Source organism: Cebus imitator, unplaced genomic scaffold, assembly GCF_001604975.1.
Source record: "Cebus imitator isolate Cc_AM_T3 unplaced genomic scaffold, Cebus_imitator-1.0 Scaffold404, whole genome shotgun sequence".
NCBI lineage: Eukaryota > Metazoa > Chordata > Mammalia > Primates > Cebidae > Cebus > Cebus imitator.
In genome coordinates, this window is record NW_016107719.1 from 872,884 (window position 1) to 899,827 (window position 26,944).

The 26,944-nt window shown below is 55.8% G+C and overlaps 1 protein-coding gene across 1 annotated transcript; it reads left to right on the forward strand.

Annotated features, from left to right (window-relative positions):
* Positions 1 to 6: 6 nt before the first annotated feature.
* LOC108289488 (TRIO and F-actin-binding protein-like) lies at positions 7 to 26,944 on the forward strand. Its single transcript, XM_017508949.2, has 14 exons — positions 7 to 144; positions 5,627 to 5,683; positions 8,533 to 8,640; positions 8,757 to 8,846; positions 9,208 to 9,317; positions 11,864 to 12,389; positions 13,409 to 13,519; positions 19,793 to 19,940; positions 22,306 to 22,408; positions 22,961 to 23,120; positions 23,195 to 23,308; positions 24,601 to 24,687; positions 25,529 to 25,692; positions 26,653 to 26,944. The coding sequence occupies exons 1-13, from the start codon at positions 139 to 141 to the stop codon at positions 25,688 to 25,690; spliced, it is 1,782 nt and encodes a 593-aa protein (XP_017364438.1). The 5' UTR covers positions 7 to 138; the 3' UTR covers positions 25,691 to 25,692; positions 26,653 to 26,944.

A 26,944-nucleotide genomic window follows, 5' to 3' on the forward strand; every position in this document is an offset into this window, starting at 1 on the left:
GGAAGGGGCCGGGGCAGCGCCGGGGAAGGGAAGGGCCGGAGGCGCGGCGGCGGCGGCGGGATCCCCGCGCCGCGGAGCCCGGCCCGAAAGCCGCGTCTACCTTCCTGCCTCCTGCTCCCGCCGCCCCGGGGCGCCGCCATGACGGTGAGTGCCCCCGGCAGCCTCCCGCGCCCCAGGCCGGGAGGAGGGCGACGGCCCGAGGCGGAGCCCAGCCACTCCCTTCCCAGGCAGCCCCCTCCTCACTTCTCTGAGGCGAAAGGAGAGCTGGGCCTGAAGACGGGGCCACCTCCGAGGCGCTGGTCGGCCAGACCGGCCTCACCCTCCCCGCAGGCTCCCCTTTCGCCTTCCCTCGTCCACTCGCCCCCTGGAGCCCAGGCGACCCTGAGGGGTCGGAACGACCCGTCCCGGCCGCCCCCTCCTCACACTTGGCGGCACTAGTCACGGGTGGATTGGGGGTGACCCTTTCCCAGCTCCCCTCCAGCCCCCTAGGCGAAGACCCGATTCCCCAGGGCGGTCATGGGCCCCAGGGAGCGGCGGAGGTGGGCTTGGGCGGGGATGGGCAGGCCGGACCCCGGTGTGGCCGGTGGCCCGAGGTCAGGTGGGCGAGAAGGGGCGGACCGCCCCACCTACAGCCCGGGACGTCTGAAGCATTGGGATACCACGTTCTCCCGCGGCCCTGGGGTAGGGGGGAGTCGGGGTAGGGGGCGCGATTGCAGGGGTTTGCCTTTCTCTTAGGGGTGAGCTATACCCAAGCCCCATCAATTACCTGCGCCATGGTTAGCATATTGAGCCTCACAGCTGGGTTCCCTGGACTCCCCACTTCACAGCCGGGTAAACTGAGGCAGGGGGTGGGGCATTGGTGAGTTGCCCGTGGTCATCCTAGGTATAAGGGAAGGAGTACCTCCTTTCCTGGTGCTCTGGCCCACTGACCATGATGTTCGGGAGGGAGGGGTGGGGCTGCTTTTGATTTCTGGCTAGTGCTTCAGGGAGGCTCTGACAGCCCAGTGGCCTTGCTAGGGAAGGATGAGCAGGGTGTGTCTGTGCACAGGCGCCAGCAGTCGTCTTTCAAGGGAGTGGAGACCCTGCGGATGAGTGGGCTGGGCTGCTGGGGGCGTGGCATGCTCTGTGAGTGTGATAGCCAGAACGCCTTGGCTGGACTTCCTCGGCCGCCTCCTGGACATCCTGCCACCTCCCTGCTGGCCCTTCCTGTCGTCAGCAGCCTCCCCTTCCCTGTCAGGAGCAGAAGGGATGTGGGGGGAGGAGGAGAGTGGTTGCCTTGCCCACTGGGTGCCTGCCTGGCTCTCTGCCGGCTGCCTTCATGTTACCAGACCTGATTCTTGAAGGTTGGAAGTAACATCTTCATCAAATAGATGAGGAAACCAAGGTGTGGCGAGGTGAAGTGTCATGCCCCAGGTGGCTCAGAGAGTCCCAGGCTGAGCCAGAGTTCGTATCCAGGTCTGTTCCAGCTTGCTTTCTTTGGAGAGATAAGAAATGTACACAGTTACTTGTCCTGGGGGCAGCACGTGCAGAGCAAGAGTAAGGGTGCTTGGAGGAGGGACAGCACATCCCTGCTGGTGGCAGGAGGCCTTCCCAAGGGAGGTGTCCTCCTGTGATTATAGGGCTTTGTCAGGCAGAGATGGACTAGCGAGGAGTCAGCAGTGTGGACAGAAGCTAGTGGTTGTGTTTGAGAACTAGCAAGAGCATCAGAAAGGGATCTGGGGAGGAGGGCCTCGCTGCTAGGGCTTGCTCAGGGGCAACAGGGAGACATGAAAGGTTTTAGAGCAGAGAGGAGGGTATGATCACCATTAATAGTGTTCACTGAGGCCCCAGGTGTGGTGGCTCACATCTGTAATCCCAGCACTTTGGGAGGCTAAGGTGGGTGGATCGTGAGGTCACGAGTTTGAGACCAGCCTGGCCAACATAGTGAAACCCCCGTCTCTACTAAAGATGCAAAAAATTAGCGAGGTGTGGTGGCGCCTGCCTGTAGTCCCAGCTACTCAGGAGACTGAGGCAGGAGAATTGCTTGAACTTTGGAGGTGGAGGTTGCAGTGAGCCGATTGTGCCATTGCACGCCAGCCTGGGCAACAGGGTGAGACTCCATCTCAAAAAAAAAAAAAATAGTGTTCATTGAGTTCACCCTGGCTGCCATTCGGACCTCAGCCTTCTGTACCTTCCTCCCCTGGCCCCCATGCCCTGAGTCAGGGATCCATACAGAGCAAGTGGCACAGGTGTGTGAGTGTGTGAGGCTCTGAGGCTTCATGGAGTCAGGATCCTCTTCCACACCCTTTTGCCTTTGCCTGGGTGCAGCTTTGCTCCTGGAGCCTCCTTCCCCAGCGCCTGCTGGGCATCAGATTATATTTGGTTCCGTATGGACTGTCTGTCTCTCTCCTACAGTCCACCAGGGCAGGGGCCACAGCTCTCGGTCACAGCTGATTTCTTGGCCTACAACAGTGCCTGATGCTTTAGAAAAAGAAAATAAATTTCTGCAAACACCCCCTGCATCCCCATCTGTGCTGGGTCCTGGTGGCTAAACAGTGTGTCCCTGACTGTGACTTGCATCTAGTCAGTTTAGCCTGCGAAGGATAAGTAAATGGCCCCAAGATAGTCACAGATGCAACAGAGGCCTCAGCGAGGGGCCATGGGAGGCCAGGACAGGGGCATCTGGTGGTGCGGTGAGTGGCATGGACTGTAAAGGGACCTCAGAGGTGGCCATTAAGCCTAATATCTAAGGCCTGAGTAGGGGCTTGCCTGCTCATCAGAGGAGGAGGAAGCCTAGTATTTCAGGCCAAGGACACGGCACATGTGAAGGGCCCGGAGTGCTGCTGTGTTGGGATCGGCAAGGACTGTGCAGTAGTATAAACACAGGCCCCTCAGCAAGGGGAGGCCAGGCTGGGAGGGTGTGATGGTGCTTCCCTGCCAGAGGCTGGGTGTGGTGGCTCACGTCTGTAATCCCAGCACTTAGGGAGGCTGAGGTTGGTGGATCACTTGAGGTCAGGAGTTCGAGACCAGCCTCGCCAACATGGTGAAACTCCCTTCTCTATTAAAAATTTTAAAAAATTAGCTGGGCATGGTGGCAGGCACCTGTAATCCCAGCTATTTGGGAAGCTGAGGTCAGAGAATCACTTGAATCTGGGAGGCAAAGGTTGCAGTGAGCTGAGATCGTGCCATTGCACTGCAGCCTGGGCAGCAGAGAGAGACTGTCTCAAAAATAAATAAAGCCACCTGGTGCTATCCCTGGAAATTTTAAGTAAGCTTGGGGCACCAGGCCTTTTTTAGTGAGTCCTGCCAGCCCAAGGGTGCATAGAGGGAGCTGTGTCCCTGTCCAGGTGGGAGGTAGGGCTGTGAAAACCTGCCAGTGTTCCCAAAAGGTGGCTTTCAGCAGGTGAAGAAGAGGCAATTGGGGCTGAAGAGCCCTGTACGAATGGGCATCATGGGAGATTTAGATGATGGGACCTTTTGACCCTGGGGACAGGTTTCCCTGCCAGTTTGAAAACTCACATTGGTTGGCCAGGCACAGTGGCTTACGCCTGTAATCCCAGCATTTTGGGAGGCCGAGGTGGGCAGATCACTTGAGCCCAGGAGTTCGAGACTAGCCTGGGAAACAGGGAGACCCCATCTGTACAAAAAAAAGAAAAAATTAGCCTGGTGGAGTGTATATGTCATCCCAGCTACTTAGAAGCTGAGGTGGAAGGACCACTTGAGCCCGGGAGGTTGAGGCTGCAGTGAGCTGTGATTGCATCACCACACTCCAAAATGGGCAGCAGAGCAGGGCCGTGTCTCAACAAAACAAAACTCACATCGGTGACCTCCTAATCCCAAGGTCAGTGTGTCATGGCGTGCCTGACATGGTGTGTGATGTGTCTGCTGGGCTCTGGAGGATCACCAGGTTTCTCCTTGTACGGACACGTTCAGTCCTGTCGGAAGCTACGGGAGGAAAGGATTGCCCCATCATTTGCCACATCAGGCAGCCAGGACTCAGAAAGGGGCTGACTTAGGAAGGTCACGGCAGCTCCACTTCCCAGGCAGCCCTAGAGGTTCCGTCATTCCTGCCCCTGATCTCCCAGCCCTGGCCCAGGGACTTTCGCCTGGCCCGACCCAGTCGTGCCAGCTCTGTGGGCCCAGTAAGCCTGGCTCCTCCAGGCCAGGTAGGGATTGGGGAGACTGCCCATAAAGCACAGGAATTTAGACCAGGGGGATAGAAGAGGGTAGATATTTCCTCAGCAAGTTTTTCGTGAGCCTTGCTGTGGTCAGGTCCCCTCCCCTGCAAGGCTCTGGGGCCACAGGAGGTCCCAGACTGAAGGAAAGTAGAGCCAGGTGTGGTCACCAATCTTCAGTCTTAGTTTAGGGTCGCCCTGGGCAGCCTCTGCCTCAGGTGGAAGACGGGGTGGGCATTTGAGAGCAGCGGGACAAATGCAGCCCCAGGGGTTCTTGGCTCTGAGCAGAGCCTGTGTCTCTCCCTTAGAGGCATGCTGGGAGGGGCTGGGATGCCATGCTACTGGGACCGCCCACCATGACTGTGGGGGGTTCTGGATCTTCAGCTGCCCCAAGCCCCCCTTGGTCCACTCCCTCTACCTGAGAAGGGACTCCGTGTGAGGAGGGTGGATCAGGAGAGGTGGCCAGGCAAGGTGGCTCTGGTTTCCAGCTGCCACTGCCACCACCCACCCCACTGAGCCATGCCACCCGCCCTCTGCACGCAACCAGACACCTTGGCCTAGTGAGGCCTTGATGTAGGTGCTGATAGGTAGGCTTAGAGCTATGGCAACAGGTGGCCACCTCCTCCCAGCTGGTGGCAGGAGCTGAGACCACAGAGGGACCAGGACTTAGATAACAGAGGTCTCTCCAGCAGCCTGGGAGGATCTGGTGATTGACACTCACCAGATGGGCATGGGGAGAAAAATGCTGGGTTGAGCAACTTCTTTATCCAGGCCTGGGTGGGGGTGCCTGGCACGGCCCCCATGGAACATGCTACAGCTGGCAGCCCCCAGACCCCGGGGCTGTGCCCCTCTAGGAAGCATCCAGAAGGTAGGGCTTGCTGGGACTGAGGTACTCTAGCTTCCCAAAGAGATCTAGGGGGGACCAGAGGGTTCCTGACCCCAGCCTGCCTCCCATAGTCTCCTGGAGCCAAGGGAAGGGCAGGACTGGTGGGGCGACAGGAGGGCCCATGGGACAGGCTAGGCAGGAGCATGAGGTGTGGTCCCCTCAGGCCCCCTGGTCCTCATCAGAGGGAGGAACTGGACAGTTGGCGCAGTGCCGCTGGCCTGGGCTGCCCTCTGAGCTTTCAGGCGGTCTCTTTACAGGCAGAGTACTCCCAGCCCCTCTCTGCCACTCTTGGGTGAGGGGTGGGCTGGAGGGAGGTCCCTGGGACATCTGGGTTAGTGTGCCACCCACCCAGCCCAACTTCTCAGCTCTCCAAGTGCTGCTATCAGGAAAGGGGCTAGGTCTGCCTCAGTGGCTGGAGAGCCTGCTTGGACTTGGGGGTTACCTAGGCCCTTAGCCCTCTTGGCTGGCTTCCTAGGAGCTCAGTCCCACAGGACTTGGGGGCAGGGTGGGTGCAGCATGTCCCCCTCGCCAGCCCCTGTCAGCTTCTTGCTGGCCCCGACTCACCTCCCTCCTCCTCTCCCCACAGCCTGATCTGCTCAACTTCAAGAAGGGATGGATGTCAATCTTGGATGAGCCCGGAGAGGTAGGAGGACCAAGGCGGGACAGGAGGAGGCTGGCTGGTGCTGATGTCGGGCCCCGGGGCAGCCCAGGAGGCTGAGCTGTCCCTGGCTTCTGGGGGTGGGGGCCGGGTCTTGTGTGAGAACCCTGGGGGCAGGGGCTGCCCATCAGACTTCTGCCTCCTGGAGCAGTCTGCAGTGTGTAAAAGGGACCAGGGTGGGGGCCATCTAGCCCCTCACGCCAGTGCTCCATCTCTTGATCTCATCAAGAGCCTCTTGGCCCTCCCACCTCAGTAGGAGCCTGGCTGGGAGTCAAGGGTCTTGGGTGGAAGGGCTGATGGAAGTTGTGTGGCCCGAGACACAGATTCCTAAAGCCTGGGCTGAAGGGGTGGGGCTCAGGGCACAGGTGCTGGAGTTTCACCCACCTGGAGCCCCACTGGTTGGGGTTGAGTCACAGCCTCCTCTAGGCCTCAGTGGCCACATCTGTGACATGGGCATAATGGATAATGGTGATTCTTTCCAGGTGGATAACAAGGTCACAGAGATCAAGCATGTACAGGTGCCAACAGCCCCTGGCACTTACAATGGGCTCAGCTAAAGACCCTACCCTTTCTGTGGCATATGTGTCCTTGGAACCAGCAGGGACGGTGGCCGTTTCCCAGCTCTGTTCTTTCGGCTGCCAGGCTGGCTCCCTGCCCACCCTGCCTGGGCGGAAGCGTCTCCCCACCCCGCCCTGCATGCGCCTGCCACTCCGGTCTGCGTGCAGCCTGCATGCCGGGGAGGGCTCCAAGCCAGAGGGGATTTCATTGTGTTTCCGGCCCACATGTTTTATTCTCTCCAGCCCACAGCCTTCCCTACCCGTTGCCTGCCCGCTGCCCCTGGCGGCTGCTCTCTAGGCTCACACAAAGGCTGGCACCTGGCCAGTAACCCCTTCCCGGCCTCCCCACCCAGGGTCCCCGGAGGGCAGAGGGATTACAGGCCCCACCCAGAGCTGGCCATTACTCATCCTCTATCACAGGGTTCTGGAATGTCCGAGCTGGAAGGGCCCTGGGAGTTCAGCCAGCTCAACCCCTTGGTGCACAGACAGGAGACAGGCACACGAGGGTGTCAGTCTCTTCCAGGCCTAGGGGCACCTGGGGCAGACCCAGGCTCAGAAGTCGGCACACCTGAGGCCTATGGAGCTCCACCCAGCTTCTGTCTCGGACAGTCGTAGGCTAGGCCTGGAAGAGCTAAAGAAACCACTTGGTATTGAACCCCTGTCCTACTTTACAGAGAGGCAGTTGAGGTCTGCAGTAGCAACTCAGTTCACTCAGTGACAGCAGAATGGTTCTAAGAGGCCCAGCCTCCCAGAACGAACCCAATGACCTGGTGTCCATGCCTATGCCAAGGGCCATGACAGCCATACATACAAGAGAGGGTCAGGCACCTCTTACCTCACCAGAAGGTGTAGGGACTTCTTTTTTTTTTTTTTTTTTTTTTTGAGACAGTCTTGTTCTGTCCCCCAGGCTGGAGTGCAGTGGCTCAATCTTGGCTCACTGCAACCTCCACCTCCCATGAAGGACCTATGCCAGGCATAGGGACTTCTTATAGCTCTCCTTTATGTGTCAGAAGACTGAAGCTCAGAGAAGTGGAGACACTTGCCTAAAGGCACACAGCAAGCAAGGGAACTCTTGGGTGCAAAACCTTGTTTCTCAGGGAGGCAATGTGGAAAGAAGTAGAAAGTGTCATCCTTACATGCCCCCTGAAAACTCACCCTCTTCTTGAGGAGAGAAAACTAAGTACTTGAAACACCCAACAGCACAGACAGGGCTTGGTGATGCAAGGGAACCCGGGAGGGCTGGGGACCGGGTGACGTGCACTGACCCTGGCAGTAGGCGGGCCGAGACTGGGATTCCAGTGGAGTCTCCAGAAGCCCGGAGGTGGGCTGGGCTTGGCATAATATTGGGCTGTTCTGGCGCCCCCACCCCTTTCCTACATGCCCTGCCAATCTCACCCCCAGCTGGAGCAGAGACAGGCAGTGCAGGAATGCACCCAATCACAAATCCTAAATGTGCAGGTTAGTGCGCTCTCACCCGCTGCACATGCGGGTAGCCAGCCTGCAGATCAAGAGGCAGACTGTGCGGCCGGGCACGATGGTTCACACCTATAATCCCAGCACTTTGGGAGGCTGAGTTGAGCGGATCACCTGAGGTCAGGAGTTTGAGAGCAGTCTGGCCAACATGGTGAAACCCGTCTCTATTAAAAATGACAAAAATTAGCCAGGGGTAGTGGTGGGTGCCTGTAATCCCAGCTACTCAGGAGACTGAGGAGAATTGCTTGAACCTGGGAGGCAGAGGTTGCAGTGAGCTGAGATCACACAGACTACACTCCAGCCTAGGCAACAAGAGCGAAACTCCGTCTCAAAAAAAAAAAAAAAAATGCAGATCGTGCCTGGCACTCACTCCTACCCCTACCCTGGGGCTCCATCCAGTCCTACTCCCTGAGGGACTATTGTCCCTAACCATGGTGATGATCTGGGGAATATGGAAAAAGACATGAAGTCCTGGCCCCACTTAGTCCCTGACTTGCTTACACAGGTCATCACCCCTCCCTGTCTGCACTGGGTCTGGGGTGCCTGAGGAGCCTTGGTCATCTTAAAAAGGGCTCCAAGAAGGAAAGGGAGGGGAAGCCAGCCCATTTGGTAGTTATGGAGGGGAAGCCAGCCCATTTCACAGATGCAGCCCCTGAGGCTCAGAAAGGAAATGGAGGGGCCAGGTCTCAAATCAGCATTTTCTGCTTCTGCACCCCTCCTGTGTGCAGCATAGTCGGTTTGGCAGCCACCCAGGACACCTGTACAATCGCACACACTGGCTCTCTCATTCCACCCTCCTTGCAGCCTCCCACCCCCTCGCTCACCACCACCTCTACTTCGCAGTGGAAGAAGCATTGGTTTGTGCTGACAGATTCAAGCCTCAAATATTACAGAGACTCCACTGCTGAGGAGGTGAGCTCAGGGGTGTACTGATGAACCCCCAGAAGGGCTTGGGGTGGCCTGGCTGGGGTCAGTGGAGTGGGTCACGCCAGGGCCCATGCAGACCATAGTGGGCCCTCCTGCTCCAGGCAGATGAGCTGGATGGTGAGATCGACCTTCGTTCCTGCACGGATGTCACTGAGTATGCGGTGCAGCGCAACTATGGCTTCCAGATCCACGTGAGGCTTCGTGCGGCTTGGGGGCTGGTGGTGGGCAGCATGGCTGGAGGTCCCTGGGGGAGGTTTTGGTATTGAACGTGGCTCACCATGGAGGCTGGATCCCTGTCACTCATTTACCCAGAGACTGTCCTCAGAGCCAGACAGAGCTGTGATACCAACACTTAGCATATGTGGAAAGATGTTGGTGCCAGCAGAGCTCCTCCCAGGCCAATGGAAGGGAGGTTTTGTACCCCATGCCCACCCCAGAGTCAAGACCTTAGACGCCTCCTGGGAAGGAAGGGTCAGCCTCCCCGGGGTCCATGGTGGGGAGGGAGACAGGGGCCTGGCCATGTGGCAACCTACCTGTGCGGTGGCCTTACAGACCAAGGATGCTGTCTATACCTTGTCGGCCATGACTTCAGGCATCCGGCGGAACTGGATTGAGGCTCTGAGAAAGACTGTGCGTCCAACCTCAGCCCCAGATGTCACCAAGTACGTACTAAACTGGACTGGGGCCTTGGGGGAAGCACTTGGCCTTCCATCCCTGAGTAGGTTTCTACTGAGGGCTTTGCCTTCTGGGCCTTTGTTTCTCTACCCACACATGGGAAGAGAGCAGTAGGCATTCTTGGCCTCATCCTGAAATACACTGAGGGTGAGAGGTTTGATCTGCCTCCTCACATGTGATGGATGGGGCCCCTTCTCTTTGAAGGAGATCCTATGAGTCAGAAGCTCCTGCTAGAGGGCTGTTCTGTCTCTGCCATGGGGGCTGTGTCTAAACCTGTGTTGGGAAGGGGTGGCTAAGTAGTCTGGCGTCGGCACCCATGCCTCCTGGGATGGGGAGCCCACTCCCTCTGGAGGCTGCCATGGGCATTGGGACAGGAGAGCTGAGTTACCTAGTGGCAGAGCCCCCCACAGTATAAACCCTAGATGGCCATGGTGGGCTGGGACTTGGAGCTGCTGGGCAGTGGGAACAGAGTGTGGTAATTTTTAAATTAAATTAAATTTAATTTTTTTTGAGACCGAGTCTTGCTCTGTTGCCAGGCTGGAGTGCAGTGACACGATCTTGGCTCACCGCAACCTCCTTCTGGATTCAAGCGATTCTCCTGCCTCAGCTTCCTGAGTAGCTGGGACTACAGGCACATACGACCATGCCCGGCTAATTTTTGTATTTTAGTAGAGATGGGGTTGCACCATGGCCAGGCTGGTCTCAATCCCCTGACCTCATGATCTGCCCGCCTCGGCCTCCCAAAGTGCTGGGATTACAGGCGTGAGCCACTGCGCTCAACCCAGAGCGTGGTGTTAAAGAGGGCTGGTGCGTGTGGTGGCTCACACCTGTAATCCCAGTGCTTTGGGAGACTGAGATGGGACGATCACTTGAGTGCAGGAGTTCAAGATCAGCCTGGGCAATATAGTGAGACCTTGTCCCTACAAAAATAATTTAAAAATTAGCCAGATGTGGTGGGGTGTGCCTCTCAGCCAAGATGGGAAGAGGCAGAGTCCCCAGCTTGGCCACACTGTGGCTATTCAGCTTTAGGCCAGAGGCTTTCCCGTCTAGGTTTCAGAGTCCTCGTCTGTCACGTTAGCATGTCACATCTGTACATGTGCAAGGATGTGGCTAGAGTGCTTTGTGAACTCTGAAGTACTATGCAGCTGGACTGTTACTTAGTGTATATGTCCAGCTGCTTTAACAAAGAAACCCCAAACACAGTAGCTTAACCGAGATAGATGTTTATTTCTCCCTTCAGCACGGCCCAGAGTTATGCAGTCCTGGCCTGGTGGGGCCCGTCTGCCCTTTCAGAGCAGCCACCTGACACACCCACTTGGCAGCCTGTATTCACATGACTACAAGCAGCTGCGGGAACACTGGGAAGTGTAGTTTTTGGCAGGGTGACTTCATACTCAGCTATTACTGAGCTATTACTGTGGATAAAGAGAATTGCAGCCAGGTACGGTGGCCCACACCTGTAATCCCAGCATTTTGGGAGGCTGAGGCGGGCAGATCACGAGATCAGGGGATCGAGACCAGCCTGACCAACATATGAAACTCTATCTCTACTTAAAAATAGAAAAATTAGCTGGGCATGGTGGCGCGCACCTGTAATCCCAGCTACTTGGGAGGCTGAGGCAGGAGAATTGCTTGAACCGGGGAGGCAGAGGTTGCAGTGAGCCGAGAGCATGCCATTGTACTCCAGCCTGGGCAATAGAGCGAGACTCCATCTCAAAAACAAAAAGAAATTGCTATAGATGTTCAGAGTCTCTACAACTTGTGCTCTGTGCACAATGTCCCTGCCTTCACCCCGTCAGCAGTGACTGTGGGCACCCCCATTACCACTGTGAGACTTGGGACCCCAGGCCATTGTCTCCCACAGCAACTCACTGATCACCATTGGCAGAAAGCCTTCTGCCTGCCTTCCATGCTCGCCCACCCAGTCCTCACATCCATCCTGCGAGAGGTGGTGCTGTCCCACGTTACAGATGAGGTCACTGAAGCTCAGAGAGGGCAAAGGGGCCAATGTGGTGGCACACACCTGTAATCCCAGTGCTTTGGGAAGATGAGGTGGGAGGATCACATGAACTCAGGAGTTCGAGACCAGCCTAGGCAATATATTGAGACCCCCATCTCTACCAAAAATTTAAAAAATTAGCTGGGCATGGTGGTGCATGACTATAGTCCCAGCTACTCCGGAGGCTGAGGCAGGAGGATCACTTGAGCTAAGGAGTCTAAGGCTGCAGTGAACTATGATCTCACCACTCTACTTCAGCCAGGGCAATAGAGTGAGACCCTGTCCCTTGAGAAACCTACAAGAAGAGGGGGCAAGGGAAGCCAGGTGTCCTGGAGGGCCCCTGGGATGTCAAGTGTTGGAGCTGGGATGTTCCTGGGGTCTGTTAGCCAGGAAGCTCAGGTCAGGCTGCTTCCTTCCCTGGGGTCTGTCTCCAGCCCCTGGCACAGGGCTGGCACACAGGTGTCACTCCGGAAGAGCTCGTTGTGGGACTGAGTGGGAGAGGACCCACCTGACGTGGCTCTGCTGGTGCCCTAGGCTCTCGGACTCTAATAAGGAGAATGCGCTACACAGCTACAGCACCCAGAAAGGCCCCCTGAAGGCAGGGGAGCAGCGGGCAGGCTCTGAGGTCATCAGCCGGGGTGGCCCTCGGAAGGCGGACGGGCAGCGGCAGGCCCTGGACTACGTGGAGCTCTCCCCGCTGACCCAGGCCTCCCCACAGCGGGCCCGCACCCCGGCCCGTGCTCCTGACCGCCTGGCCAAGCAGGAGGAGCTGGAGCGGGACCTGGCCCAGCGCTCCGAGGAGCGGCGCAAGTGGTTCGAGGCCACAGACAGCAGGGCCCCAGAGGTGCCCGCTGGTGAGGGGCCACGCCGGGGCCTGGGAGCCCCCCTGACTGAGGACCAGCAGAGCCGGCTCAGTGAGGAGATCGAGAAGAAGTGGCAGGAGCTGGAGAAGCTGCCTCTGCGGGAGAATAAGCGGGTGCCACTCACTGCCCTGCTCAACCAAAGCCGTGGAGAGCGCCGGGGGCCCCAAAGTGACAGCCATGAGGCACTGGAGAAAGAGGTAGGCCCCACGCTGGCTCTCTAGGAGGCCCCTCGCCCCTGTGCCCCTCCAATCCCTGCGTTCATGCCCTGACATTTGTCTTGCACTCCTGCAGGGATGGAGAGCTTACCCCTGATCTGCTGTGAGTGTATACGCTACACTCCTTTGAACAAGAATCTTCTTCCTTAGACCTTAGTAGTTTGGTTTGGGTTTGTTTGTTTGTTTGCTTTTCCCCTAGTTCTGCTCTTAGCGACCACAGAGAAGCAAAGTGGGAAAAGAGGGGAGAGACCTGCCAGGCACGATGGCTCACACCTGTAATCCCAACACTTTGGGAGGCCAAGGTGGGAGGATCACTTGAGCCCAAGAGTTCAAGACCAGTCTGTGCAACGTGGCGAAACTCCATGTCTACAAAAAATACAAAATCTAGCTGGGTGTGCTGGTGCGCACCTGTAGTCCAGCTACTTGGGAGGCTGAGGTGGGAGGATGCCTGGAGCCCAGGAGGCGAGGTTACAGTGAGCCAAGATCAAGCCACTGCACTCTAGCATGGGCAGTAGAGCCAGACCTTGTCTTAAATTAAAAAGAACAAGAAGGAGAGACCGTTATTGTGTTTATTATCTTCTGCACATGGCCTCTCTGCCTGCACTGACTCATGGAATCTTCAATGCGGCCTCCACCCCTAGGGTGGACCTTAGCAGTTTTACTCACAGGAAAACTGAGGCTCAAAGATGTTTCCACTGTCACCTACATGATGTGTAAATATCTGTGACCACAGTTTTCTGTTCCCAACCCTGTCTAGTCTCCTCTGGGCCAAGGCTCTCCCAGGTCATTGACCTGACCATCCAAGAAACAGCCCAGCGTGCCCCTGGCCCCATCTCACTCCAGGGCTGCTTGCCCCTCTTTCAGACCCTGAGCCATTCCTAAGCCTCCCAGGGACGCTGGGCTGGCATCCATGTGGAGCTGGCAGCCTGTGGGCTCCTCACTGCCTTGCACCAGCCCTGCCCCAGCTTCCAGGCCCCACTGATCACCCTCCTCCCTCGTAGGTTCAGGCTCTTCGGGCCCAGCTGGAGGCGTGGCGTCTCCAAGGGGAAGCTCCTCAGAGTACACTGAGATCCCAGGAGGATGGCCACATCCCCCCTGGCTACATCTCACAGGTAAGGCTGGGGGGCTGTTTTTTGGGGGGAAGGGGCAGGTTTTTGATTGTGGTGTTATCAGAAAACAGCTGAGATTTTGGGAGCCCTTCCTGTGTGTGCTGGAACCCATGTGAGGCATTTGACACGCGTCATCTCGTTTAATCTCCCCACAGCTGGTGGGCCTGATCACGGTGCCCATTTTACAGACAAGGCCACAGAGCTCTGAGAGGTTATGTGACTTGCCTGAGGTCACCCTGCCTGCAGGTGTCAAAGGTGGGATTTGAGCCAGGGTCCAGCTGACTGCAGAGCCTGTGAGTCCCCATGTGACACTCTGCACTCGACCCTTCCCCCGGCAAAGTGGGGGCCAGTGGCCCCAAGAGTCACTCCCTGAACACAGGGAAATCCTTTGAGGCCCAGCAGGCCAAGGCCCCACACAAGGAGGTCTGCAGGACCGGGGGGTGTCTCCAGTGGCCCTCAGAATGCACCATCTGCCTAGGACAGTGGTTCTTAACTGGGTCCATTTTGTCTCCCTTGGGGACATTTGGCTGTGTCTGGGAACAATTTTGGTTGTCACAACTAGGACAAACTACCTAGAAAAAAAAGTGTGTGTACACATATATAAGTTTATTATAAAGTTTACCAATAAAAACAATGTTTAGTGCCCAGTTTACTAATATACAGTTTTATTGTGAATTCCATATAGCAAATGGATTTTTCTCAGAACGCTCTCAGTGATTTTTCCACACTCTTGTATCCACAACTAATTAACAAACGGGTTGTTTCAACATGTATACTGGTTGACACTTTTCTCTATGGTAATAAGATGACGAGACATTTGTCGAAAATTTACTGGTCCATGTTGTGGGTGACTTCTTTGCTAAATCTGATAGTGGTTTTTTATTAAGAATATCTGAGAATAGGCCAGGCGCGGTGGCTCAAGCCTGTAATCCCAGCACTGTGGGAGGCCGAGACGGGTGGATCACGAGGTCAAGAGATCGAGACCATCCTGGTCAACGTGGTGAAACCCCGTCTCTACTAAAAATACAAAAAATTAGCTGGGCATGGTGGTGTGTGCCTGTAATCCCAGCGACTCAGGAGGCTGAGGCAGGAGAATTGCCTGAAACCGGGAGGCGGAGGTTGCGGTGAGCCGAGATCGCGCCATTGCACTCCAGCCATTGCACTCCTTGAAACTCCGTCTCAAAAAAAAAGAAAAGAATATCTGAGAATATCCTATTGTGAATATTTTTGCAATTCTTGTTCTATTTACAATGTAATGGTTATAGCTGTGACACACTTTTAAGTTCAGTTTGCATTATTAGCATTTTCTTGTCACTTGTTTAAGTCTAGACAGTCAACCAAACAATGAATCAAGCCCTGCTGTGTATGGTTTACCAGTTCCATGGTGTGAATACCCCCACTGTGGCTGATGCTGCGTTACCAGCCTGAAGTCTCTGGACACAGAGTTGGGAGGAGATGTCAGATCATTCTGTAGGATTTCCGCCATGCAGATACAGTAGATGTGACTGACCCCAAGAGCACACATAATAAAACAGTGAAATAATTAGAAAGTAATAAATTTGAGTATCCATTACCTTGTCTTTAATGTAGTTAATTATAAGTATATAAATTTTAATTTTTAATGGCTGTGCTTAACAACTACATCACAGAATTCCTAAAAATTTGACAATCAACTGTCTGCAGTCAGCGCACCATAACCTAAAGTAGAAAAGAAGGCCTCAGGCAGGAGGAGCCTTCTAGAAGTTTCCAAGGAGAGGTCACGTGAGGGGGCTCTCAGGAAGGTGTTGTCTGGGGCATGAGAAAAGAGGCTAGTTGGTGCCTATTGTGGAGTCCTCCAGTGCTGAGCTAAGAGTTAGAAGCTCTGGCCGGGCATCATGGCTCATGCCTGTAATCCCAGCCCTTTGGGAGTTTGAGGTGGGCAGATCACTTGAGGTCAAATATTTCACCCTGAGACCAGCCTGGTCAACAGGGTGAAACCCCCTTTCTGCTAAACAAACAAAAGTTAGTAGGGCGTGGTGGTGTGCGCCTGTAATCCCAGCTACTCTGGTGGCTGAGGCAGAATTGGTTGAACCCGGAAGGCAGAGGTTGCAGTGAGCTGAGATCCTGCCTCTGCACTCCAGCCTGGGTGACGCTGAGAATCTATCTTTTATTTTAAAAAAAAAGCTCACTCCACAGACTTAGACTTTTGGAAGTTCAGAGTCAGACAGTGATGTCAGGAAAGTGATGTCAGAGTGGATGGGGCTTGGGAGAGGGCCAGGTATAAGGCACTAGGTTAGTGGCTATAGGAGGGTGAATGTCAGGGGTCTGGAGGAAGGAGAATTGAGGACTGGATGACCAGATCTGTGGAAGGCAGGGGTGCCTTCAGGGGCCCTGAGGCTGGGGCTGCTCCTGCGAGGAAGCCCAGAGAGCATAGAGGTTCCACTGACGGAGGAGCAGGGGTGGGACACAGAGGGTGAGTGTGGGGGCTTACCCTGTCCTGGGGAGGGGCAGGGGAGAGGCCAGTGTTGTGCACTGTAGCCCCTCCCCAGGGCAGAGAAGGGAGTTGGGGGCCCAACACCCCAGATGAGGCAGTTGGGAGGACCTCAGAAAGCCCAACCAGGGGCTTTCACATGCACTCTGTTCTAAGGCGCTCCAGGGGTTGCTTTCTGGGTGGGGGGGGCTGGGGCCCATTTGTACCCACCTATTATCAGAGCAGCTTCATTTTTCTCCATCTTATTTTAATTTTTTTAGAGATGAAGTCTCTCCCTGTCACCCAGGCTGCAGTGCAGTGGCACAATCATGGCTTACTGCAGCCTCGAACTCTAGGGCTCAAGCAATCCTCCCACCTCAGCCTCCTGAGTAGGAACCACAGGTGCACACCACCATGCCTGGCTAATTAAAAACCTTTTTTTGTAGAGAAAGGTCTCACTGTATTGCCCAGGCTGGTCTTGAACTCCTGGGCTCAAGTGATTCTTCCACCTTGGCCTCCCAAAGCGCTGGGAGTACAGGTGTGAACACTGCACCGGCCCATCTTTGTCCATTTTACTCACAGAGCCAGCTTTAGATTTCCTTTGGATAAATGCTCTGCCACTACAGTGAAGTCTGAAAGGCACTGCTATGGCTTCTCAGCTTACAGGTGGCAAAACTGAGGCCCACAGAAGGGTGTGATCTTTGAGCTGTGGGCAGACCTGTGTCTGGAATCCAGGCATTCTAGTCCCCCCATGCCCCTCTGGGTGCACCACAGGCTGTCAGCATTTTATCCCGTTACAGTGGCATGGGCAGGGGGAGCAGGTGGGAGGGGAGAAGGGAGTAATTGGGAAATAGAGCTGAAGACCAGGCAGGTGGAGGATTGACACCAGATGCGGAGGGAGGGCAGATGCGAGGGAGGGTTCAGAGAAGAGGAGCTGAGTCATCTGTGTCGCCCTCAGGCATGGGAGGAGGCAGCTGGAAACTCAGTGGACCTGGAGGAGTGACAGCTGGGGGGGGATTCCCCAACTGGTGTCTCAGGCTGAGTGGGTGCCCTTCCTTCAGGGCTTGGGGGCTTGGCGCTGTGGGACAGCTGTCGGGTGGTCTGGGGCTTCACCCACTGGATGTCTGGTAAAGAGGACCCTTCCCCACTGTTGTGGTGGGTGTCAGAGGCATTTCTTTATCTATTTTGATATGCATGTTAGAGGCAACAGCCAGAATCAGGACACCTTGGGCCACTCAGGAAGGTAGGTCACAGAGCATTCCCTGGCCATCTAGGAGTCCCTCTTCGTCAGCTGGGTCCCACCTCCCGATGTCAGCCCCTGCACCCCTGGGCTGCCAGGTCTGCCTGCCTGATCTGGCCCTTTTCAGAAGCCCAGTCCCCACCCCCATGTTGCTGGGCTCCCCACTGGTGGGTACGGCTGGCATAGGGTCTCCCTCTGTGCACAGGGTTCCTGTCCCGTACCCAGGGAGCCTCGGGGGCTGGTCCTGTGAGGCCTGCTTTACAGATGCCAAGACTGGAGCTCAGAGAGGCGAGGGGCTTGTTCAGGTTCACTCTGAGATGCAGCCAGGATGAGGACCCCCCTCTGAGGTCCAAAGCCATGTTCTGTTGTCCTAAGCCGGGAGGCATACAGAGGGCGGGGACAGAAGTCAGGCACAGCCACCCGTCTCCACTTGAAGCTCTTGGCTCTCATCCTTCTATCATATCATCCCCTGCAGCCCAGGTGGGGCTGCCGGAGAGGCAGGGAGGTGGCCTGTGTGTGGGGGAGACAGCCCCTCATCTGGCCCTCTGGGCCTCAGTTTCTTCCCTCGCGCTTCTTCCCACTTCCCTTTTTAATTACCTTAAACATTTTTTTAATTATATAAAAAACATGTTTACATTTTCAAAAATAATTCAAACAAATTGAAAGGTTAGAAATCAACACCCTCACATCCCTTCCGCTGCCAGCTGCCACCCCGGGGTCACATCGGTGGCTGCTGCCGCCTTGCCTGCCTCTCAGTTTCCTGTGGCAGCTATAATCGGTCACCACAGCTGCCTAAATAATGCACATGTATTACCTCACGCTTCTGTAGGCGAGAAGTCTAATGTGGGTCTTGCCGTGCTGCAGCTGAGGCAGGACTGTGTTTCTCTACAGGTGCCCGTGGCATCCCTTCTGGTGGCCGCCCAGGTCCCTTGGCTCTCGGCCCCTTCCTTCATCTTCAAAGCCTGCAGAGGCGAAGTTGAGTCCTTCTCCCGCCACATCACTCTGACTATCCCTTCCTGGTCACACCTCCCTTGAACTCTTTGCTTCTGCCCCTTCGTCCACTTTTAAGGACCCTTGTGATTACACTGGGCTCGAGGGATAATCTGGGATAATCTCCTGATTTTAAGGTCAGCTGATTAGCAACCTTCATTCCCTCGGCAGTCTGAATTCCTCTTTGCCACGTAACATGACAATCACAGATCCTGGGAGTAGGATGTGGACAACTTTGGGGGGCTGTCATTCTGCCCCCCACAATCTCCTCCCTACCTTTTCTGTGTTTTTGTGTCCAAGGACTGGGACGGACAGGTCTGCACATTTGTCCCCGTGAGTGAGATCATACCACGTGTGTCAGAAGCCAACTTTCACCACCTGATTTTGGGATCTTTTTCCACAGCATCCACATTAAAACTCTGTCTAGGCCGGGCGTGGTGACTCATGCCTGTAATCCCAGCACTTTGGGAGGCCAGTGTGGGTGGATCATGAGGTCAGGAGTTCAAGACCAGCCTGGCCAACATAGTGAAACCTTGTCTCTACTAAAAATACAAAAATTAGTCGGGCATGGTGGCACTTGCCTGTAATCCCAGCTACTTGAGAGGCTGAGGCAGAAGAATCGCTTAAACCGGGGAGGCAGAGACTGCAGTGAACCGAGATCATGCCACTGCACTCCAGCCTGGCCAACAGAGCGAGACTCCATCTCAAAAAAAAAAAAAAAAAATTATAAAGCTCAATCCCATCATTTATTCAAGAGTTCCCCTGATAGGCATTTAGATTTTCCAGTTTTCATCTGTTACCAACCTTGCCGTAGGGAAGAAATACCCTTGTTCCAGGAGTGTCTGTACACATGTGACTTGCTGTGGGATCAGAAAAGGAGTGGACCTGCTAGGTCAGCCAGTGGGGTCGCAAAATGTGATGATGCCGCCAGACCACCCCCCTCACACACACTGTCACGGCGGACACTCCCAGTAGTGGGTATTACTAGTCTTTGAGATACTTGCCCATCTTGTCTACTAAGCATTATTTTGTATTACGTCATCAGTTTCAGCTCATTTTCTGAGCACCTGCCACATGTCAGGCCCTGGCCTAGACCCTGGGGACTGCACCAGTCAGGTGTTCTCAGTCTTTAGGGAACTTATGGTTTGACAGAAGCAGAACATTTTGAGGCAGGGGAGAGGCTGCCCAGAGACAGAGCTAGGAGAGACATTTAAACTGGGTTGCAGGTCAGTAAATTCCCCCGGGAGGTAAAGTTGCCAAAAAAGCGTTCTAGGCAGTGGGAATAGCATGAGCTGAAGCTCAGAGGAGTGAACGTGCTGCAACTGTAACTATAAGATTGCTTGGCAGAGAAGGGCCGGGGATGAGACCGCAAACGTCAGCCATGGGAGCAGGGACTTGACTCTGTAGGACGGGGAGTCCCTGGAGGGCTTGAGGCAGGAGTGACAAGGTGAGGTTTGTGAAGAAGGAGCTGTGGCTGGAGGTGCCAGGGCCCAGGAAGAGGTGGTGCACCTGCCCCTGAGCCTTCTCTGGAGTCTGGGAAAGGGCCGCTGTCCCAGAGGAACGGGCAGCCCCTGACACCCTGGCCTCCGGCCCGCAGGAGGCATGTGAGCGCAGCCTGGCAGAGATGGAGTCCTCGCACCAGCAGGTGATGGAGGAGCTGCAGCGGCACCACGAGCGGGAACTGCAGCGACTACAGCAGGAGAAGGAGTGGCTCCTGGCCGAGGAGACAGCAGCCACGGCCTCAGGTATGGACCCTGGGTGGGGCACAGTGGGCTGAGCCCTCAGCAGAAGGAGTGGCTCCTGGCCGAGGAGACAGCAGCCACGGCCTCGGGTATGGACCCTGGGTGGGGCACAGTGGGCTGAGCCCTCAGCAGAAGGAGTGGCTCCTGGCCGAGGAGACAGCAGCCACGGCCTCAGGTATGGACCCTGGGTGGGGCACAGTGGGCTGAGCCCTCAGCCTCCCCGCTGAGCCTCCTCCTGGCCAAACTAGGGAGGATTTTATCAAATAAGAGGTAGGGGTCTCAGTGCCACATTTGGGGTAAGGGTCAGCAGGGGTTGGAAGCCCCTAGAACTGGCCTGTAGCCGCTACTTGAAAAGGTGAAACTGAGGCAGAAAAGACACCCTCCCCAGCCAGGTGTGGTGGTTCACGCCTGTAATCCTAGCACTTTGGAAGGCCAAGGTGGGCAGATCGCCTGAGGTCGGGAGTTAAAGACCAGCCTGGCCAACATGGAGAAACCCCATCCTTAGTAAAAACATACAAAATTAGCCAGGCGTGGTGGCGCATGCTGGTAATCCCAGCTACTCGGGAGGCAGAGGCAGGAGAGTCACTTGAACCTGGGAGGTGGAGGTTGCCACGAGCCGAGATTGTGCCATGGCACTCCAGCCTGGGCAGTAAGAGTGAAACTTGGTCTCAAAAAGCAAAAACAAAATAAAGACACCCTCCCCACCCCCAACACCACCACTACCATGGGTGGTGACTCCTCCCCTCAGGGGCCTGCAGCCACCAGAGAATCTGCCTAAAGCCACACGCTGCCCACATGCTGCAGGGAGAGGCTGATCAGCTGCATCCCTGTCCTCATATGAGTGACTCCTCCCCGGGCACATAGGCCAGACCTTGGGGAGAGCAGGGGAAGGTGTGAGTAGTGTCCACCCCAGTTGTGTGTCAGGCACTGGGCCCCACATCTTCCCCACAGGAGCACCCTTCATACTAGACAGTTCCCTCCACTCCTGCAGGTCCACTGCGCACCTGCTGTGTGCCTGGCACTTTCCTAGGCACCATTAGGGGTTTGCAGAAGAATAGAAATGATGGCCAATGTCACATGATCTGAAGCTCTCAACCTGCCAGTGCTGTGCCAAGTGCTCGTTCACTCAAACCCAGCCTGGGGCCAGTGTGCTCTGCATTTTAGGAAGATGGCTATTGCAGGTGCCTGTGTCAGAGGCGCTGTCCCCCTCAGCAGAGGATGGACCTCGCCCTGTAATCTAGCACTAAGGTTTCTGCTGTGAAATGGATAAAAATCACACTTAAGTGGAGTAATAGAGACCATGAATAGCCTCAGGTCCATTCAGGGTGGGGATTGCCACCAAAAGAGTTACCAGAAGCTGGATGTGGTAGCTTGTCTGTAATCTCAGCACGTTGGGAGGCCGTGATCACATGAGGTCAGGAGTTCGAGACCAGCCTGGCCAACATGGTGAAACCCCATCTCTACTAAAAATACAAAAATTAGCAGGGCATAATGGCACGCACCCGTAGTCCTAGCTACTCAGGAGGCTGAGGCAGGAGAATCTCTTGAACCCAGGAGATGGAGACTGGAGTAAGTGGAGATTACACCACTTCACTCTAGCCTGGGTGACAGAGCAAGACTCCATCCAAAAAAACAAAAAAAAATGAATTATGAGAAACTTACAATGTTGAGAGGTTTTGGATCTTAGAATTGTGGATAAAACTATGGGTGTGGCCTGTTTAATCCTCACAACAACCCTGAGTGGGAAAAAAGCCTTAGTCTTGGTCCTTAGGAGCTCAGTCTGAGGATAAAGCCAGCAGGAGCTAATGTTGGGACATTTACCCCAAGCCATGCTTTGTTCTCAATGCTACACACACATCTTCCAATAACCTCATGGAGGAAAGGTACTTTGTTATGCCCGTTTTCCAGATAAGACACCTGAGGCATGAGGGGTTAAGTCACCTGTGCAAAGTCACATAGATTTATGCTGACTCTGGAACCTGAGCTCTTGACCATCAGGCCGGGCAAAGCAGATAGGCCTTGTTTGAGAGCCTCTGAGTCTGCAGGGAGGGTATACTCTGTGGGGTCCTACCCAGAAATTACTAGAACAGGAGGTACCAGTGGTCAGACACTGAGGTATCTCTCCAGCAGGGTCCATCCAACAGGATTATCTTCCCTTAATAGATGGGCTTAGAGAGGTTGAGCAACTTACCCAAAGCCACTCAGTGTATGACACAGCCTGGGCTGCTCTGGACTCCTGGTTCAGTGCTCTTTGCACACCGCTCCTTGGTCCTGTCTCCACTGGTACATGTGGCGCCTCAGAGCAGGTGGCACTTGGTGCTGCTGACCCCCCTCCAGTCTCTCTTGTGCCTCTCTGCCCTGCTTCCAGCCATTGAAGCCATGAAGAAGGCCTACCAGGAAGAGCTGAGCCGAGAGCTGAGCAAAACACGGAGTCTCCAGCAGGGCCCAGATGGCCTCCGGAAGCAGCACCAGTAAGATGATGCCAGGCCCAGCTGCCCACCCTAATGGTTACGAGTCGAGGAACTTTGCTGAGACCCCTTGGCAGAGGACACATCAGTTTTCCCCTAGCTGAGATTCCTGCACCAGTCTCATGGATGCAAGAAACAGAAGGAGAAAGTCCTCAGGCAGACCCCATTGCCAGTCCTCACAGACAGCTCTTCAGGCGCCTTCTTGTCTTGGCCGGTTCCAGCCTCCACCCACCTCTTCACCCCTTTAGTCTCCCCTAGAGCTAGACTGCAGTGTCACTGTTGACCAGTGTGTCTCTCCCTGCCCCAGAGCACAGTACTGGAATGTTGAGGCTTCAGGAGTTTTAAAGATATGCTCCTCCAAGCCACTCTCTCTCATAGGGGAAACACGTGCAATCCAGAGAGGCTGTCACTGGCTTACAGCCCCACAGCAGGCTGAAGGCAAACCTAGAGAGAGAACCCCAGAGTTCTGGGATGCTTTGAGTCTGCCATGACCAGACACCAGGCTTGGCAGGGGCAAGATAACTCATGCTGTCCTTTGCTCCTCCTCTGGGGCAGGTCAGATGTGGAGGCACTGAAGCGGGAGCTGCAGGTGCTATCGGAGCAGTACTCACAGAAGTGCCTGGAGATTGGGGCGCTGACGCGGCAGGCTGAGGAGCGGGAGCACACCTTGCGCCGCTGCCAGCAGGAGGGCCAGGAGCTGCTGCGCCACAACCAGGTGGGCCTGGCCCCAGGTTGGGGGAACGTGGGTGGATCCCAGCACCCCTGCCCTGACCACTGTGCCCCTCCCAGGAGCTGCATGCCCGCCTGTCAGAGGAGATAGACCGGCTGCGCAGCTTCATTGCATCACAGGGCGTGGGCAACGGCTGCGGGCGCAGCAACGAGCGGAGCTCCTGTGAACTGGAGGTGAGTGCCCTCACTAGCACCAGGCAGCCCAGTGGTTCTTGGGGCCCAGGGCTATGGGGCACTCCGCCCACAGGCTGGGTATCACCTGCTATGGGAACTCCAAGTCCCCCAGTGGCTGGGCCAGCCTAACTCGGCCAGAACATCTACTGTGAGTCCAGTTGCCAGAATTCCGCTCTCCCACCTGGGTTGTGTCACCTGCCTGCCGTGTACCGTAGCCAGTCACTCCACCTTTCTGAGTCCCAGTAGTTCACCTGTAAAATGGCCCTAGCACTTCCCTTACTGGGAAATATTGGGGTAAGAAAATATGCATGTGTGTGATCCCAGGATCACTCTAGTATTTTATTTTATTTTAGACAGTTTCACTCGGTCACCCAGGCTGAAGTGCAGTGGCACGATCTCGGCTCACTGAAATTTCTGCCTCCCCAGCTCAAGTGATTCTTCTTCCTCAGCCTCCCCAGTAGCTGAGATTACAAGCCCTCACCACCACACCCAGCTAATTTTTTATACGTTTGGTGGAGATGGGGGTTTCACTCTATTAGCCAGGGTGGTCTCGAACTCCTGACCTCAAGTGATCCACCCGCCTCAGCCTCCCAAAATGCTGGGATTACAGGCATGGGCCACCACACCCAGCCTTAGTATTTTATTTCTTAACACCTAGGTGAGGCTTACCCTCTGCCTAGAACTTCTGGAAGTCCTTTTGGTCTGTTAATTCATCTAATCTTCCTGACAGCTGCATACGTTAGCTGCTGTGACTGTCCGCATTTACAGAGGAGGAGACAGACACAGGGAGGGCACGTACCTTACCAAGGCTTGCACAGCTGGCCTGGGACTTGAACCAGGCAGTCTGGCTCCAGTCTGAGCCTTTAAGCCTCCCCAGTCCTGGCTGAACTTGTTTCTTCCTTGATCAAGGCAGCAGCACCTGGCCCTCAGGGTTGGGGAGGGGTTAGTGAGGTGGCCTGTGGGGTGACCCAGCCGCTCAGGTTTATGTAGGGCTTCTTTTCATCTTCCTCACCCCAGAGGTGAGAGCCTGGTGCTGCCTGAGGGCTGCAGCAGAGTTGACCGTCAGATAGCCACTCACACAGGCTGGACAGGGGTGAGAGTAAAGGAAGGGAAAGCAGGGGAATCAGAGAGGGCTTCCTGGAGGAGTCCGACTCTAGGATGTCGAGGGTTTTGGTGCGGATAGGGACTGCATTCTAGGGGCCTGAGGCAGAGAGAAGGCAGGCTGCAGGGCACTATGGGCCAGGGTAGCTCTGGCTCCTGGCCCTGGGTCAGCCTGGCACCTGTATCCCCAGGTGCTGCTTCGAGTAAAAGAGAACGAACTTCAGTACCTGAAGAAGGAGGTGCAGTGCCTCCGGGACGAGCTCCAGATGATGCAGAAGGTAGGCCTGCCACTGGGCGTGGGGGCCGTGGGGGCCTCTGGAGCCACCTGGGCGCCATCCTGTGAGCGCCTGCTCTGTGCCAAGCCCTCCACTTGCCTCATCCTTCCTCAGGCTCTCCTGTGCCTCTCCCACATAGGTGTCGTCATCCCCATTCACTGACAGGGAAACGGAGGCTAAGAATGGGGAAGTGACTTGCCCAAGGCCATACTTGCTTCTATTTATTTAGCATTATTTAATTTATTGATGATTATTCAGTACCTACTATGTCCCAGGCACTGCGCTAGGTGCTGGGAAGACAGATGTGAACAAAATAGCCCCAAATCTCTGCTGTGTGGACCTTGCACTCAAGTGAGAATAGCCACATTGCTAGGAGTGGACGTGTCAGGGTTCAGCCCAGGTGTGAGTCTGCAGCCCACCTGGCCCACCCTTGGCTGCTATGTCCCAGCCTGGTGCTGTCAGTTTGGGGCGGGAAGTGGACTCTCTAAGCGTGTTTGAGCCAGAACGTATTTACCGTGCTTGAAGAACTGGTGGCGTGAACTCACGGGAAGGGCCTGAGCACCCAGCCAGGCTGACCTGGTTCTCATCCCAACCACTCACTGCCTTTCGTTCTTGGGCAAAATCTCCTCCCGAACAGGATGAGGATGCCAATGACGCCTGTGTCCCTGGGTGGTACCAGGGGTGGGAGGGGTAGGACCAAGACCAGGACTGCCTGGGGGAGCTACCTGGATGCATGAAGCAAGGGGGCTACAGGGAGCTCTGGCTGCTGGTGCTGCCCAAGTGCCAGGTGGGCGGGGCTGGAGGAAGAAGCTTTATCCCCTCACACCCTCCTCCTGCCGTGCAGGACAAGCGCTTCACCTCTGGAAAGTACCAGGACGTCTACGTGGAGCTGAGCCACATCAAGACGCGGTCGGAACGGGAGATTGAGCAGCTGAAGGAGCACCTGCGCCTTGCCATGGCTGCCCTGCAGGAGAAGGAGGCCATGCGCAACAGCCTGGCTGAGTAGAGGTGGGTGCCGAGGCGTGCGCCCTGCAGGCTGGGCAGGGGCTGAGGCTCTCCCACACCCGGGACTCCCTGGGCCACCCCAGCCAGGGCACTTCCTTCTTCTGGCCTCCAATTCCCGTTCTGTGAAAGGGACCATGAAACCAGCAACACGAGGTTGTCGCTGAGATCCCATCAGACCTGGGCCACAGGCTGCCTCATCTGCTTGAGCCTGTTCCCCCAGAGCCGGGTGGTGCAGTGTGGAGCCACAGCCGGCTCAGCGCGCACCCTCCTCGGGGCTGGAGGCACATGTCATGCTCACCCACAGTGAGCCTCCGCCCACTTCACACACGGACACTGCGCACTGAGGCCGCGCCTGTCCTGGTTCGTCTTCACTTATTCTGGACTTAGCGGGGCTCGAAGTGGTTTTGTTCGTTTGTTTTGAGACAGGGTCTTGCTCTGTCACCCTGGCTGGATGCAGTAATGCAGTCACGGCTTCCTGCAGCCTCAACCTCCTGGGCTTAAGGGATCCTCCCACCTCAGCCTCCTGAGTGGCTGGGACCTCAGGCCCGTACCACCATGCCCAGATCATTTTTGTACTTTTTGTATAGGCAGGGTTTCGCCCTGTCTCCCAGGCTGGTCTCAAACTCCTGGGCTTAAGCAGTCCACCTGCCTCAGCCTCCCAAAGCTCTGGGATTGCAGGCACGAGCTGCTGCGCCTGCCCAAAGTGTTTTATTTTTGCTTTTTCAACGCCACATCTACCTGGAACGTCCCCTTTCTGACAAGTCCCCATGGACTTCTTAAGACACAGGAGAGGCCACTCTGTGGCCGAGCTACTTGGGAAGGAGCCGGGAAGAGCAGATCTGGCTGCACCTTCGGGGCTGCAAGGTGGCAGTGGAAGGACCCACTCATCACCCTTGCCTGGCCTGGGGGTGGCCTCGAAGCCTCTCAGCCCAGGCCTCAGCCGTGCCACGCCTTGTCTTTCAGGTCCCGCCCAGCTGCAGACCCTCCAGCCTGGAGGAGCGGCCGCCCTCCTTCCCTGCTGGATGGAAGTCCAAAGCCAAGCTTTCTCCCCACCCTCTGTGGGCCACACGTGCACTTGCACCCACCACACACACACACACACACACACACACACACACACACGTCCACGTGCACACACACACACTCTGCGTATCTGAGCGCGCCCCTCGCACTGGGTCTTACCTTGCACCTTCTTCAGGATTTTATATGTGAAGAGATTTTTATATAGATTTTTTTTCCAAAACACTTTATACTT

Coding starts and splice junctions, on each gene's coding strand:
- LOC108289488 (XM_017508949.2), top strand. Junction 9,318..11,863: donor TCAGCCCCAGATGTCACCAA/GTACGTACTAAA, acceptor CTGGTGCCCTAG/GCTCTCGGACTCTAATAAGG. Junction 19,941..22,305: donor GACAGCAGCCACGGCCTCAG/GTATGGACCCTG, acceptor CCCTGCTTCCAG/CCATTGAAGCCATGAAGAAG.